Source organism: Silurus aristotelis (genome assembly GCF_946808225.1).
Source record: "Silurus aristotelis genome assembly, chromosome: 4".
Taxonomy (NCBI): Eukaryota; Metazoa; Chordata; class Actinopteri; order Siluriformes; family Siluridae; genus Silurus; species Silurus aristotelis.
In genome coordinates, this window is record NC_139577.1 from 23,663,334 (window position 1) to 23,680,551 (window position 17,218).

At 36.5% G+C, this 17,218-nt stretch overlaps 1 protein-coding gene and 1 long non-coding RNA gene across 2 annotated transcripts in view; both read left to right on the forward strand.

The window, feature by feature from the left end:
- kndc1 (kinase non-catalytic C-lobe domain containing 1) overlaps positions 1-17,218 on the forward strand; it is a 40,771-nt gene that overhangs the window by 18,465 nt on the left and 5,088 nt on the right. The window contains exons 9-26 of the mRNA XM_083538281.1: positions 346-407; positions 520-678; positions 876-953; positions 1,288-1,375; positions 1,746-1,938; positions 2,096-2,715; positions 3,266-3,404; positions 5,937-6,247; positions 6,763-7,103; positions 7,914-8,007; positions 8,115-8,212; positions 9,468-9,664; positions 12,764-12,874; positions 12,976-13,120; positions 13,256-13,438; positions 13,714-13,920; positions 15,033-15,115; positions 17,019-17,172. Coding sequence (XP_083394407.1) covers positions 346-407; positions 520-678; positions 876-953; positions 1,288-1,375; positions 1,746-1,938; positions 2,096-2,715; positions 3,266-3,404; positions 5,937-6,247; positions 6,763-7,103; positions 7,914-8,007; positions 8,115-8,212; positions 9,468-9,664; positions 12,764-12,874; positions 12,976-13,120; positions 13,256-13,438; positions 13,714-13,920; positions 15,033-15,115; positions 17,019-17,172 — 3,263 coding nt within the window. The remainder of the gene's footprint in view (positions 1-345; positions 408-519; positions 679-875; positions 954-1,287; positions 1,376-1,745; positions 1,939-2,095; positions 2,716-3,265; positions 3,405-5,936; positions 6,248-6,762; positions 7,104-7,913; positions 8,008-8,114; positions 8,213-9,467; positions 9,665-12,763; positions 12,875-12,975; positions 13,121-13,255; positions 13,439-13,713; positions 13,921-15,032; positions 15,116-17,018; positions 17,173-17,218) is intronic.
- Positions 11,691-12,557, forward strand: LOC310724442. The gene is made up of 2 exons (XR_014533062.1): positions 11,691-12,146; positions 12,196-12,557. It is a non-coding gene; the product is annotated as an uncharacterized lncRNA (long non-coding RNA).

The following is a 17,218-nucleotide window of genomic DNA, read 5'->3' on the forward strand; positions in this document are numbered from 1 at the left end:
AAATCAGCATCTTTAATGGAACAGCATTGTTTAAAATAGATTTGTGTGTATTAGTTGAACTTACTCAAGTTTAGACCTCTAGTGTTAAAGCAGATGAATTATGACAACATTGGAACTATTTCTCTCCTTGAACTACTCTTCGAATTGCCTACCCCATTTAAACACCTGATGCAATACCATACTATATCATACCATACCATAATGTGCTATACTATACATTACCATTCCAGAACATACAATACCATTCCCCCCAATTTAATACCACAATTCAGTACTAGTACAGAGTGTATATTTTCAAGTCACATGTTTATTGCTACAGACCGACTTTTTTGTCATTATTTGTAGGATCCAGCGATGCCTTTTATGTAGCGCCTGAATTCCAGGAACATGGTATTTTAACAGAAAAGGTGAGCCACTCACTGGTAACCCTATTTTTTTTAGTGAATTATCAGCTTATGCTTTGTGTAGACATTTAAATACTTGACTTTGCAATAAAACTGTGTTTTTCTTCCTTTTTAGGCCTGCATATATGGAGTGGCAGCAATTTTGTGGGCTGTAGCTAAATTTCATTTGTCCCCTAATCAAAAGTTAGCTATGCCAAGAAAACTCAAAAGGCTCCTGCTTGAGATGGCCAAAAAAACTCCTATTGAAAGGCCATCTATTGTTATGGCAAAAAAGGTAATAAACAGATAAGCAATAAAAGCAGAGCTACGTTAATTGCATGTGTTGGGTATATTTTTGTTCATATGTTCATATATAAACCTCAGTGTTACATTGTAGGGGTTTTATATAATTATGTCCACATATCTTACTGATGAACCCTAATGTACAATTAGAGACACATGAATAAGCAAATTTCTTTCACACTACTTCAGAGATGCCGTGATTACCTGTCTTATCAGGGGACTGATGCTGAGACTGTGTGGACACGGCTAATCAATAGACTTCATAAGGTATACGTTAGCATATGGGGTTATTGAGATACTGTGCGAAAACAGATCCAAGGAAATATTAAATCTTACAGGATTTCCTTATAAAGCTGTCGTACAACTAGAAACTATATAAACTAGTAGCTTTCATGTTATTACTTACTTGTTTGAATGTAGAAAATATTGAAGTGGCCTCTTGGTGTGTACCATTTAATGTTAGCACAGTATTATCAAATATATATTGTTATCGAAATGTAAAGTATAGTACAATAGAAAATATTTTCATTTTGGGAGAAATGTTCTTATTTTTTCCCTAATCAAAGTGTAAAACTGTTATTTCAATTTTATATAATTTAAGGCATCAAATAGGACTAATGAGGAAGAAGAAGAACATTTCCATGATGTGGGCTCATTTAAACACTCAGCTACACCTGAGAGGAAAACTGGTACATTTTTTTAAATCTTTTTTTTACTAATTACAGCTCATTACATTCTGCATTAGTAGATGAAGAGTGGCTAATCCCATTCTTGGAGTTTTAAATCCTTTTTGCTATGCGTAGTTGCTACCTGTAATCTTAAAAACATCCTAATGCTTCGGACGACCCAAATTACTTTGATCAAGTTTTAGTAAATTAGGGTTGGAACCCTGCAAGAATGTTGATCTTCGAAATTATATGTAATAGATAAATGTATAATTGTTAAAATTTAATGTTTAATACATCATTTTAACATTAGTGTTTTACTTTATTTTAAACATAAACAATTATTTTGTTTGTTTAAATGTTTGTGTGCTATTTTTTGTGTTGGTGTGTACAGGTTTCATCCCTGTGGGGCATGATGTCACGTTGGCCCCTGTATCTGGTCCACTTCCCCAGAGCAACTCTCTCTCTATGACAGCAAGGCTGCCTGAGGCTTTCACTTCTTTAGCAACCCACTTTACTCCTATTGTAGTGGCTCAAGAGAATGTCAAGGAAGACGAAATCTCTATCCCTCAGCTAAGGATCGGCAGGTGCATTGTTTATTACTGTCTGTTGTGAAAGAAATGAATAAGCTTCATTTAGTGATTTGAAACTAATTGATTCTATTCCTAAGTCAATCCTACTATCAACTTGATAAGCGCTCTTAAAATTTAATTCTGTTCTGTTCACTGTGTTTAAAAAACCTAGTGAAACTGAAATAGGAAATGAGGACCTGACTGCAGAAACACCACAAATGAAAGAAAACTGGATGCAGGAAGAGCAAGAGGAAGACCAGTGCTCATCCTTGTCCAGTAGCACAACTGGTCTTACCTCTTCACCTCAAACCAACCTCCAAATAACCTGTCCAGACTCGAATAGCCAGTCTTCACCAGCCTATCCTAACAGCTCATGCTCTACTGGCGTTTACAACAATTTCCTCCTGCAACATGACCCTCAGAGTGGCCGTTTGACACTGCTTCCTATTCACATAGCTGTTTCTCAGCCAATCCCTGGCCTAGATCTTAACCTTCCATTGAGGGCAGATTCAGAGACTGACTCAGGAACCCCAACCACAGAGAATAATGTAAAACAAAATACCAAGAATGGAGAATCTGATCACCATTTCACATCCTCCTACCACAAAAACAGCAAAAGCAGCATTCCAAATTATAGCGCTCACCTGAATATCACTGATCCTCCCCAACAAACCAGGGTATTGAGCACTATACAACAAAGACAGCTCATCCTGCAGCAGGTCATTGGTCTTATCAGAGAGGAGTTTGCCTTTGACTGTTATCTGGAAAAAGGAGCAGAGGAGCTTGTAATGGGTAATTGAATTATGCTATTTTGATTAAGTCAGCGGTTTCTGCATACAAATGCTGAGAATGTTCTTGTTTGATAACAGACCTAATATTTCAGGACAGAGTGCTCTCTTGTGCATTGCTGTGGAAATTAGATTAGGGCATTAGATGCTTGGGCATAATATCCTTTTTATTGCTTTAAAGGAAAATTGGTTTTTCTCAAGCACAGTATGCTGATTAAGCATCTATTTAATTAAGCTGTAATTATACCATTAATTATAGTATAATTACATTACAAAATGGGAATTAATGTAGGTAATTGGAATTACTGCATATTATCTAATTTTCAAATTATTTTCCTCTATCTATCTATCTATCTATCTATCTATCTATCTATCTATCTATCTATCTATCTATCTATCTATCTATCTATCAATCTATCTATCTATCTATCTATCTATCTATCTATCTATCTATCTATCTATCATCATATTTAAAATATGACTTTAAAGATTAAATGACTCCTTTGTAACTTTTGTTGTGTATATGACTAATTTTTCTGTTCTCCTTTTTCTAGGAAAGTACATCCTTTCTTTAACAAGCCTGCACTTTGAGACCTTCTGTAAAGCAGTAGTGGAGAAGTTCAGCAATCTCCACTGGGATAAAGACTTACTAGGATTGCTGCATTGTCTTGTCAATCATGACCCCTGTTTGCTGTAAGTAGCATGTAGCATCTTGTCTGTACCCACTTGCACATTTCGCCTTTAAAGACATTCCTCTGAAATATCAGTCTTTGATTCCAATAACTATGATTAAACTATTATTTGATTACAGCCATCATATTTAGGTCAGCAATGAGCAACACACTTAAATTCTTTTTCTGGAAATCGGTCAAAATCAGTCAGCTGGATGGTACACTTTGAATTTTAATGTATTTTTAATGAGGCATTCACAATACCCTCTTAAGATACAATCTACTATCCTTTTCTACTCATGATTAGCATTCATACTAGAAGCATTTCAAAAGCAGCCCCTTGCCCAGTCCTTCTAGAGGCTGATGGGTCCCTATGGTAACAGAAGAGCCTGGGTTTGGGACTGACAAGAAGACACTTGAGTTTTTTCAAGGCTTGGAGAGGCCTGGAGGAGACAGTTGTATGCACATTGGAAGCCAGATGTGTAAACAGTCGAGAGAAAGCCTTGCAGATGATGCCACTCCTTTCTTTGTTTTGGTTTCCAGAGGGGTCACATGACGAAGAAGAGTTGCAAAGGAGGGTGTACAGCATGGTGGATAGAGCATAGTCAGACACAATGAACCCTTTCTGCTGGATGAATCACATGACACTCAGTCCCTTCTCTGTGTGGGCTTAGAGGGCTGGGATGATGTGATGATGGAAAGAGAGAAAGAAAGTTACAGTTATATTTCTCAATAAAACTATTGACTGTTGAATAGAATTTTCTAGGCATATAGGAAAGATGCCAGGAGAATTGTCAATGGCAGGTTACTTTCGTTCCAACTGACTACCTTTCAACTGGTACGTACTGCTGTTTTGACTCGTGATCAGCTGTTCTCATTCGGTTGTTATTCTTTTTGCTTCTATTACTTGTGGTAGAATTGTTTAGGATATACATTAAGTAGTAGGTAGAATTATAACTGAAGCATCTAGTGAGTCAAAAATATTGCAGTTATTTGCAATTTTTTTTAGCTACTTTGACAAAACCGTGCTTTATTGTATTCAGTAACTATGATCTAATTGTAAAAGAAACTGAGTGATCCAGTGATCCAAGATCTTAACAACAAAAAGGATAAAGTAAGAATACTATACATACTATATTATATTTCAAATTCTGCTTGGTGCTCCCTTGATATTTGGTAATAATACAGAAGTTTTTGCAAGAAATTTTGGCAGGAAAACAGTTGTAAAGATATCACATTAGACAATGTCGCTTTTGAAAGAGAGGACTGAAATTATTGCAACATCAGTGTGGAAGTTTTATATAAAAAAACTATTTTATTAATGTTGTTCGGGAATCTATACCCATGCACTCTTCATAAGTCAGAATGAACTGACTCCATAAAAGTTTTATTAGTTACTCATTAGTTTGGCTTCAGCTTGATATAAGCACTTGTATAGAACCAGTAAAATATGGAAAGGCTTATTACATGAGTCAGCATTTTGTATTTGCAAAATGTTCTGATCTTCCTAAAGTTATATCTTTGTAGTTGACTATAAGCTTAATTCTTTTAGTAGACCTTTTAGTAGAAAATAATGACAAATTAGAAATCGGTGACAAACTAAAGACAACTTTCATTTATATTCACCAGACCTTTGGAAATTAATCTCTATTTATTGTCTTCTATGATATAAAAAAGTGCTTTACTGTCCATCTGAGAAGATGTTTTTGTTTATATGGCAATATTATTGTCGCTGATTATCCCTCATGTCATTCAGTGCTGTTGCAAGCACTGTTTGGAGTATAAGACATATGGTTTTGTTTTACAATGTGCTTTTGATGTGATTCTGGCCTTCTGGCCTTGTCTCCATGCTGATTCTGTCATTAGCATATTTGTCAAGTAAACCTTTTCCATTGCTGTCTACTTTACCTATGTTTAACATCTTTACATTATTAACAATGACCTTATTTTATATGTTTAAACAAGTTAGATGTACTGTATTTACTATATAACTACCCATTGCTGACCAGAAGAGCCCGGTTTCTTCCAGGCTTTGTTCCTTCTGCTATCACAGATTTTCCTTGCCACTGTTGATCCTGGGCTGCTTATAAGGGAACTAAATAATAGGACTGAGGTTTTCTTTATAGAAAGGAACATGTATGGCAGTGGATTGAGTTTTTTTTTTCAGAACTGGATGTCTGATTCTAATGATCTGGTGTGCATGGCCAGGAACTTATAGTTATGGAATGCCAGTTTTGCTTGATTTAACTTTCTTTATTACAGTCCGTTAAGTAGTAGATCTGGTAAAATAACTGATGCTAGCCTTGAAGCAAGATTTCTAGAGACTATTCTGCTTCAGTAAAAATTATTGCAAAAACATTTAATTGTTTTAAATATAAGTACAGAACTTTGTATCTGTTATGAGGAGTTGAATGGTTATATCAGCCTGCTTAAATTTGGTGTGGATTTTGACTTCCATGACTGGTCTGGGACATATGGCCTGCAGGAGATGGGGAAAGAAACTAGAACTGTTGTTTCATTTTACTCTCTGGTTACTTGTTTTTCTTTTAATCAGAGCATGTGTTGAAGATCCTGCATCAGAGCTGGAGGAAGGAGCACTGACATCCCTCTCGGATGCCAAGAGGAGTGAGGGGGAGGAGGGAGGGAACAGTGCGCATGGTCAGCTTGACCACAACGCAAACAAGTGCCATGCTCCAGAAGGGAGAGAACAGAAAGCAACTAGGCAACAAACCCAAGGAGAGACTAAAGACAAACAAGAATCCATAAGAACAGAAGAAGGAAATAGAAATACAGCTAATGAGATCAGGAACATGCAGAAAGAGACTCAACCAGTCACGTTTACAAAACATCGTCATGACAGCACAGGTAGGTGTGGCCAGGACTTAAAGTTTCTATAGGTCAACTGAAGAGTTTTTTTTTGTATTTTTATTTTTTTTGTAGAGAGGATGTATTTACATTTTTGTAATTTGGACTGTAGAGTTGAAGCTATGAATGCAGCAATGTTCTGTTGGAGGAACTAATAATGGGTGAAATGTTTTCACCACTGACAGACACACACAGAGTAGCCTCAATACTTCTGTGTTAATAAAAGTTGCTTTGGAAACATTTAGAAACTTTCCTTCTCTTTTTTTCTCCACCCCCTTTTATTTTTCGGTCATGTTTTCATAAACACACTAGCATTTATGTTTTCATTAGTTGTATCAGGGAGATAATAAGATAACTGAAGTGATATAAGTGTAGCAAAACACATACATGTTTGAAAACTATGTTTTAGGACATCATACCACCCTGGCATGTTTTATTTCTCACTTTAAAATGTGCATGCTTCCAGTTGTTTCTATACTCTCATGCATACTAATCCAGGAACTCTGTGTTCCTAGTGTTGAGTGGACTCGGTATGGACATTCAAAGCAGCAGCTCCCCAGTAGATGGAGCTGAAGCGTTTGTGTGTAGTGATGAGTCTTTGTGCCAGCATTCTGAACTGGGGGAGAGTATAGAGACCCAGCTTTCCCTGGACTGCTCAGATGCAGAAATGGACGATTCTGACTCAGTGACCTCAAACAGGACAGTGTCCTCCCACTCAGGCTTTCAGGGCCCTTTGTCCCGGCCCACATGGGCCTTGGCTCTGTACGGAGAAGACTTCTTCAGCCAAGAAGTGGTGGAGTATGCTTACAAACTGGGCAGCCATACTGTCTCACCAAGCCTTGAAGATAAATCACAGGTAGGAGTTACAGCTGTCCATTTGTGTTTTTGTGAAGAATTTGCTTGCTGGCTATATCCTCTGTCCTAAATGTGCGCTAATCTTTATTTCCAATGTTTGCTTAATGCTAACTGTACTAAAAGGAACCACCATTCTTAAACCAAGAATTTTACCAGGTATGTTTTATTTAATAAAAAAAGAAAAATAGTTCGCTCAAATAAAAATGATTTGCTTCCTTTGCACGTTATGACCTTAGTATTATAGATTCTTGCCCTTCATATATTATTCTTGTAATACTAAGGCCACAGTATGTTAGCTCAATTATTTATTATTTATTTTTTAAGTGCTAATATTGCAAATCAAATTTTCCAGGAACTTTCACACAGCTTTACTGTGGACATGCAAGTATTTCTGTGATATACATGATATCATTTGTGTGCCGTTACTAAAAGAGCTGAGAGCTTTGATTAGTATGAAAAGAGCTTTGAATGGCCCACCAGTCAGACAGTAAGAACTCTACGGGAGGACAGAAGCTACAACTGAGCTCCACACACACCCCCTGCTTCAAAGAACTAACCATCAATGATGTTACCATAGTGAAGGATGCAGACACACCAAAGCATAAAACACTGAATCAGAACTCCCGACCTAGTAAAATACCAGTACCTGCAAACACGTCATGCTTCTTGTCCTGTTTTTTTGGGACCACTGTGGATCTTTTTAATGCCAGCATTGTTTTTTCTTATCCAGCTCTGTACTCTGACTGTTTTTTCAGAGCTCTGCTTGACCTTATGGACCAAACTGCTATCTTTGATGTGTTGTTTCCTGCAGGAACTTCAGCAACAGCTTATGATTGAGAGCAGAAATTTAAAGAAGACCAGGAATTTTTATCACAAGCTAATTCAGCAAGAGAGGAAAAATAAAGGTTCGGCAAGTACAAAGAAAAAAAATTCAACAATGTATATGATTATCTATTTTGTACATGACGCATATGTGTGTATGTATGTCCTTTTTTTTTTTTTTTTTTTGCAGGTTCTGAAGCAAAAGTGATGCTTTCAAAACTAAGGGCCCAGTTTGATGAACTTAGAACTAAAGTAGAGTTTCTTGACTCTGTAAGGCAATATCTTCAGGTGGGTTTTTACAGATTTAGTTAATAATCAAGAATAGATCAAATATTCAAAGATACACTTTTGAAAAACACAATGATGCCAAAAAGCCTGTTAGAAGAGGACGATCAGATGCCACTTTATATTTCTTATATGTCATTCATTCATTTTCTCCCGCTTATCCGTAATTCGGGTCGCGGGGGCAGCAGTCTAAGCAGGCCTTCGACTGCTGCCCAATCCTCACAGCACCGTCCCTTACGGTCCCTCCTGCAGGTGGTGAGCCCACGGGAAGCCTTATATGTCATATAAAACCAAATATCTTAAAGAAAAGAAAATTGGTTCTTTAGGATATTTCACAACACTGAAAGAAATGAAATTGTAAACTTTGGATATAAAGTTCTGCTTTAGCAGGGTCATTAACTTCCCCCAAAAAAAATTTTCTAAGTTCCAAAATGTTTTATGTCCTTTTTTACCACATTCACTCGCAGAATGTTATTTCCTATTAACACATTGTAGCACTTACTTACATTTATTCTTTTAGCAATAATTTTTCTCTTTATTGATGTTAATTGGACAGAAAATTATGTTTATTATTAGCTCTAGATTAAATCCCTTAAAATAAGTTTTACTATAGAAATTATTAGTGTTAAAACAAGCATAATTATATAAACTCATGATTTGAATCACAGCTGAAACTTTGAACTTTCTTTTTTTTACTAAAACATTCAAACCAATCAGATTCAACAGTATTGTGCTAACAGTATATTGTGTTATAAACATTTTACATGGGTACAATCTTAGGAAACCCCTGTAATTTACATGTCTAAATATAATTGTAACTATTTTTTGTTTGTTTTTGAAAGAGCTATAACTTATGTGACATGAATTATGTAAAATATTAGCTTTTACTCTGTTTTACAACTTAACCATACTCCAAAATGTGATCCATCTTAGAACCACCAATTCTATTGCAAATTTGTTTGTCTGTAACTTTCTGATAAAAAGCATAGTCATATTTCATTTTCAAGAATAAATACATATTGCTGACAAATGAGGTACTAAGGCATTTAAGTCAGGATGTTACCATGCCTTTATTTCACCAGTACATTTTGAAATGCATTCTTCAGCACGTTCAGCAATTTCATCATGTGTATAACGGGAAATAATTAAAACCCTACATCCACTTAACTTTATTTATGGATGTGTGCCCCCAGTTAATGTAGTAGAGTCCGGCCCAGGCATTTACCATTCTAAAGATTGATGTCTTTTTGCTTGTCAGGTGTTGTATGTAGATCAGTGGGGTTTGCCTCTCTCTCTACTGCCCTCTCTGGCTTCATCTGGATCTTCTACAGTAGACCTCCGAGCTTGTGAAGATCCAGCTATATTGAGCCTGGTGTGTGAGCAGCGCAGAACGAGAGGTTGCTGTCCCCTACTGTCAGGAACACCCAAAGGCCTGATGGCTTATTTATATTCCAGGTAGGGTACAAAATTATTGAGTTAGTTGCCTCATTCAAATAGTTCTTGTATTTGTAATATATTACACTTTATGTTCCCTTTTTTGTATACAGTTATTCATATTTTTTTTTATTAAACTGTCTATATCACTTTGTGTTATCATGTTTTAAAGAAGCATTTGTTATATTTATAGTTTATAGTATCTTTTTATCATCTGGTGATCATAAAAGACTCCAGGCAAAAATATTGATTATGGTCATTTCTTTGACAAACGTGCTCATTAACGATAGAATTGTGTCTCTGTTATCTGTATTATTATCTGAACTATTGAAACAAAACGGGTCAATTAGACCTGGATGTTCAGGCAGTTTTTAATAGTAAAAAAAAATAAAAATAAAAGGGATGGAGCTTGTTATTGTGGACGGGAAGCTGTATTGATATATTCTGATACTATGCTATGATAAAATATTGCCTGCTAAATACCGTATGTGTTCTACTATATACTTTCTTTGTGTTTATATAAATAAGATTTCCCCGATACGGTCTCTCATAACATTACATTGGTTCAGTCCTCTGTCCCCTAATGGTGCACTGTACACTGATAGTGGACCAAAGGGAGTTGCTGGGTGAAGTAGACACCCCCACGCACATCAACAGAGTTGTCATCGAAGGAGTCAGTAACTTCAAGTTTCTCTCTGTACACATCACACTGAGACTATGATTAGGTCTGCCTGTCAGAGAGACCCAATTTCCTGTGGCAGCTCAAGAAGTTTGGAGTTCCTTAACATCCTCACTAACTTCTACCACTATACCATAGAGAGCATCATGACTGGTTGCATCACTATATAAGGTGGCAGTTGCTATGCCCACAACCATAAGGCTATTGAGAAAGCAGTGAACAGCCGAACGCATCACAGACAGCAGACGTAGTTATAAAGGGCATCAATTAAACAGTGTTTGACAAATGCTCATAACATTTTATTGATATCAGAAGAATTTATAGTTTTGAAGGTTCAGGTTCAAAAATATATATAAAAATAAAAAATAAAAATAAATAGCCTGTAAGTCATTGAATTCCTGTTCTTAATGTCCCTGTGTAATTTTAGTTTTATTTTCCGTATATATTGTACCTTTTCAGTTTATCACTTTTCGCCTTACTTTTGCACAATGCAAAACTTTGTCTTGTGTGCACCAAAAACCAGTTTATTTATATTGTATTTATTTTGTTGTTGTACACAATATGACTAAAAGCATTTGGACACCTGACCATCACTAATTTTGCAAACTCCTGCTGTGAAGTTGTAAGCGCACAATTGTATAGAATGTGTTTGAATGCTTTAGATTAAGCGAACCTGTCCCTGAACCTGACCATGTCCCTGAGCACAAACAAAGGTCCATAAAGACATTGGTTGCCAAGGTTGGCCAGGAAAACATGGAAGAAGCCTGCACAGATCCCTGACCTCAACCCTACTTAACTTTTGGGAGGAATTGCAATGCTGGCTGTGTATATAATCTTCTTACGTGAACCTCAATGTTGTTGTTAACCAAATTCCCACAAAATCTAGTAGAAAGCCGTCTTAAAATCTGGACTAGATTGCTGAACAAGCACATGGGTATAATAGTCAAATGTTTAACATACATGTGTGGACCATTTGTTTAAGATGGTATGTGTACACATAACCAATTTAACTGACTCTAGCAATAAGTATTTCACTATACATATTTTCCAACATACTATGCATATTTAAAATGTATTTGACTATAGTACAACAGGAATAAATCATCATTTGACTAACCTTGGAAGTAGGAAGACAGAAATGGCAGAATTGTTTTCATCCTTTCGTGTGCTTTCAAGCTACAAAATGTGGGGGGAAAACACAGATGCCTCTATGTGCGTCTTGGTCATATGAATTTACCTGCTTATGAGTTTAAATGGTAGAAGGTGTATCTAGAAATAAAAGATTGGTGATTGGGGCAGACTTTAATAAACAAGAAGGTGAAGGGAACAGAGATTAGATAGATTTAGATAGATTAGGTAGATTTTGCTAAAAGGATGGAAATAGCAGTGGTAAATACTTATTTTAAGAAGAAGAAGAAACATAGGGTGATGTATAAGAGTGGAGGAAGGTGCACAGAGGTGGACTATGTTCCTGAAGGAGATTGGAGACTGTAAGGTGTTGGCAGGGGACAGTGTAGCTAGACAGCATCAGATGGTGGTCTGTAGGATGGTTTTGGAGGTAAAGAATACGAGTAGGGGAGTGAGGACCAAATTAAGAAAAAAAATGTGGAAACTGAAGGAGAAAAACTGTAGTGTGAGAATCAGGGAAGAGGTCAGACAGGGGCTCGGTTGTGGTGAAGAGGTGCTGGATGATTGAGCAACTACTGCAGAAGTGATAAGAGAGGCAGCTAGAAAGGTACCTGGCATGACTGCTGGAAATAGAAAGGAAGACAAAGAGACGTGTTGGTGGAATGAGGAAGTGCAGGAGAGCATAAGGAGAAAGAGGTTGGCAAAACAGAATTGGGATTGACAAAGTGATGAGAAAAGTATGCAGGAGTACAAGGTGATGCGGCAGCATGTAAAGAGGGACGTGGCAAAAGCCAAGGAAAGAAAGGAGCAAAAGAGGAAGGCCAAGAAGGAGGTTTTTGGATGTGGTAAGGGAAGACATGCAGGTTGTTGGTTTAAAAAAGGCAGATGTAGAGGACAGGAGGTATGGAGATGAATGATCCTCTGTGGCGACCCCTAATGAGAGAAGCCGAAAGAAGAAGAAGAAGAAGAAGAAGAAGAAGAAGAAGAAGATTTTACCTTCTTAAAACAGCTAAATGTACAGTCAGTGCTATATATTTAATAAGCTAAAATGTTGGTCTGTTGATTGAGCTAAAGCTAATTCTATAGACTACTGTATATACAGCATAACCCATTAAAAAGTAAGAAGTGGTATACTAATTTGATGTCCCTTGAAGAGGTTGAGGAAATTGTCCTGAGTAATTCCAAATGAAATTCTTCTTTAATTCTTTTTGGTTTTCCTTGTCAGAGGATTAAAATGATAGTATACAACCTTTAGTCAAATGCTGTGTTTGGTACCAAGTCATAAATAACACGTTTTCTTTCTTCACTGACAGAAATGCTCTTATGGAAGGATACATCCAGCATTTCCTTTATACCTACCGCTATTTCTGTACTCCCGAGGAATTCCTTCAGTTTCTAATGGACAAATTTATCAGCTCTGTAGTGTAAGCATCATAGCATACCAGTACATTTATTTTGAGAGCTGTTATTTAATAGGTAATTACTAACATTCACTATCCTGTTGTGTTATAAAATATGCATAAAGATCAAACAAAGACGTCGCTAGTGACGCTAAGGTGTACCATCGCACTCTGGACCTGTTAGAGTGCTGGATAGAAGACAGCCGATCAGTGGATTTTACCTCCAACTCCCACGTGCAACGAACCCTTGACAACTTCCTCACATCGGAGGTATTTCAGGGCTGTATCACTTATATTTTAATGTTGAATCACAGCAAGCTTTCATGGACTCTTTTGTCCGTAGCCTAATATTAACACATTGTTTGAAAATTACCAATGCGATTTGCTGTTGTGTTGTTGCTCCAGGTAGCTCCAGTAGACAGTCGTGGAGAAAGTCTTCTCACAATGCTACAAAACAGTCCGAAAAAAAGGCGGGGCTTTGGGGTGTCAATTCAGGGTGAGAGTCCAACCAGCGGTTTGGAGGATTTTGATGTCCAATCATTTCAGTCCTTTGGCAGGAAATATTCTGTTGATGATCCAGCAAAGAAGGTCAGCAGGATGGATTTATTTATTTATTTATTTATTTATTTATTTATTTATTTATTTATTTATTTATTCAAATTTCAACACGTAAACAATGCTGTCATAGTAAATGGAATTATTAATTTTGTACAGGAATAATATGTGATTCCTCTTTGCTTTTGTCAACTCATTGTTTTTATATATTCTATTATTCTTTCTATTAGTAGCGCCAGATCCGTAAAGCCTGTTATTCTTAATTATTAATACATTTATTAGCACTCGTGCACTTGTTTTACACACAGAGTTTTCAGTGGCGTGTATCCCGTGTGGTGGAGCCCCAACCAAAGGAGAAGGTGTATTCAATCGCATCAGCACTGCCCCGACCCTGCTACAGTTCCCTGCTGAGTCAGCTAACCAATGTGTCTTTGAGGCATGAGGAGAGAGTGGCATTTAGTCATACAGAGCACACTCCCCTGAATACAGCACAACAGCTCACACTGCTCCAACAGGTACCAAGAGAGCAAGGAGCTCTCTTCTTTTTCACTCACTTGGCTTTGGTCTTTCACTGTTGCTTTGGGCTGCCTTAGAGGGTTTTATCAGTTCTGCACAAAACTAACGAAGCATTTGGTAGCAGAAAACTGTAAATTACAGTTTAACATGAGTCCAACAGGAAATAATAGTATATTAGCCAATGCTGGCAACAATTTATATGCAATTCTACAGTATCTACCATTTACATTTAGACTGCTTACACTATGCTGTTTTGTTATCACTAATTTCAGTGTATCTAATTAAAAGGACAGAACAGGAACATAAGTAAAACACAATTCTTTTTTGGAAATTTTTTCATGATGGATAATTAAAATGACATCATTGTGCACCATCATGATTATGTTCTTTTTTGTTTGGTTTGTTTTTTTATTTATTTTTCCTGTCACATTTTTTCTGGAATTGATAAAAAATAGCACTAGAGATATAAGGATGTGGGGCAGCTCATATGTTTGGATATGCAGTGATGCATAACTGTACACGTTTATAAACTTTTTAATTACTTCCCTTTTATTAAAACAATTATATAGAATTTTAGTCATTTCTTTTTTAAAGCATTTTTTGCATTTATATGTGTCTGTTCTCTGACAATGGTGGTCATTCTACTAAGAAATCATCTGAAATAAGAATTAAGAATTAAGCATAATGTAGATCAGTGCTCTCTCCCACTTTTCCCTTTTCTTTTTACAAAATGCGGAAAAAAATTTAGACTTTTTGTTAAACTGTCATACTCACAACATTTGGATATTTACTTGGGAGTCATATTCCTTTCTTTCTTTGTTGGTTCAGTTACTGTATTTTGGCTTTAAAGAAAAGTATGGGTATTTGGTATTTTCTACATAATTTAGACACTGCAGATGCTCCAGATGTTCTCCACTGTAGTTTTGGACATAAAAACACTGGTTTGCGGCCTTTCCCGTTTATTGATGTTACACTCTTCTAAACTTAACCACTAGAGGGAGATAGGCTCTCTTTCCCACAATGTCTTTATTGTTTCATTGTTTTATTAAGTTTGTTTTGACTGAACAGCATATGTGCCTCGATCCCTCAATCTGTTTTGTCTCTAATTTAGGAAATCTTCCAAGGTTGTCACCCCGTGCATTTTCTCAACTCCAGAGCACAGGGAGTGAAGGAAAAGGCTGTCAGAATCTCCAAGTGAGTCTGCACAGCCTGCATTTGCCACATAAGTTTTTATTGTGGAATCTTCCAAAGCAAAGAGCCCCATGTGCTCTGTAAACTGCTTCATAAAATACTCTTTTGATTTCACCAGTTCTGTGAATGTAGCACCCTGACGAAACTCCTGTTCTGAGACATATTTCAGTTTGCTACTCTAGCCAAAACAATTATTGTTATACCTTTACTGTCTTTATTATATTACTAGGAATCTGTCCGAGTTTCCAGCTTTAAAAAAATTTATTCAATGATTGTGTTTTGATTTTCTAACCTGATTGTTGGACAGAATGTTGGTCAGTAAAGATAATTGCTTTGGCTACAGTAGCAAACTGAAATATGTCTCAGAACAGCAGTTTTCCTCAGGTGGATAAACAGAATCCATCTGTCATTAACATGCCTAGACCTCTTTTGTATATTGAACCTTATTTGTACCTTTTCAAACTCAGTAGTGTCACATTTAAGGATCTATAGTGTAACAAGGAACATAAAACACAATAAGCCATACTGGCTTCATGATTAGAGCAATAAGGCTAAGAAAAAAAGGCCAATACTGCTACATAAGCTGTTACTGGCACTCCTTCTGTATGTGGAGGAATGTGTGAATGCTGGATAAGAGCCAGCAGTGACATGTGGCTATGGAGTGAAGTGTGACATAGAAATCCTGATTTAAGCCTTCCCGTTTTGGCTGCATGACTGTGTTGGATAAGCAGCTGTTCATTTCTTATATTACATTAGCAATTGGTTTATGCTTTACTTTAATAATCCCTTAACTGGCATTATTTAATATATTAGCTAACAACAGTAATACACCATAAGTAACATAGAGAGAGAGAGAAAGAGGAGAGAGAGAGAGAGAGAGAGAGAGAGAGAGAGAGAGAGAGAGAGAGAGAGAGAGAGAGAGAGAGAGAGAGAGAGAGAGCAGCTTATACCAATCATAAATCAAATGAAGCCCAAATTGAGCAATATGCACTTTTGGCTATATTATGTTCTAATATTAAACCTGAAGATCAGAGTTCTCCACTTCCATACATACATACATGTGGCAATTAATTTTCTTTTTACATGTACATTATATGGACGGAAGTATTAGGACCTTTCTAGCCAAATGTTGTTCTTCCGCAAAATGGTACAAAGTTCAAGGCACTCAATAGTAAATAGGATGTTCTTGGATGTGGTAGCATCAAGTTTTCCCTTCAGTTAAGCTAGGAGACCCATACATGATGGTGCCTCTGTACATAAAGTGAGCTACATGAATGTATAACTTACATCAGTGGCCTGCTGTAAAACTCTGACCACTACTCTATTGAAAACTATTGGGATGAGTTGAAACTCTCACTGCTCCCCAGGCCTCCTCACCTGCATCAGTAGCTAAATTTACTTACCTTGTTGATGCACAAATCTCCACAAGCACACTTCAACATCTAAGTGTAACATTTGTGGCTAAATGTGCAGTGGGATATTCAAAAAGCACTAAAATGTTTGGTCAGGGGACCACAAACTTGTCCATATGGTGTATTTTAGTCATGATTTGAATAGATATTACAGAATGTATATGTCATATTTCTTTGAGCTTGTCAGTAACGTTTTAGTATGTTAACTTTGTAATTTGCCATTACTTTTACATTACTATAGTTTATCATTTTTAAATGTAAAAAATCTGGAAGCCAATTTTTTTTGTAAAAAATTCTTACCTTGAAATATGAATGAAATGATTGAAATATGTATTTAAAGTATAAGTTTAGAAATAAAATAATGCATGCACATGAGACTCACAAATCTATCTGTAAATTAACATTTATTTACAGCATTCCCCCAAAAAATGTTATGTTCTAAAACATATTTAAATGTTAAAGATACATTACTAATATTTTGATTGTTTGGCCAGATGTTTAGCATCCAATGCACCTCCACTAGAGGGCAGTAGTTTGTTTGTGGGTGATGAGCCAGGGCATGATGGGCCTCTACAACACCTCTTAAGATATGCAGAAAGCATCAGTAACTGGGTCTCAGCTGAGATTGTCATCACAGACTCAGTGAAGGTAATACAAAGTCAGTAATACTGATGATCTATTAGTAGGCTTAGTT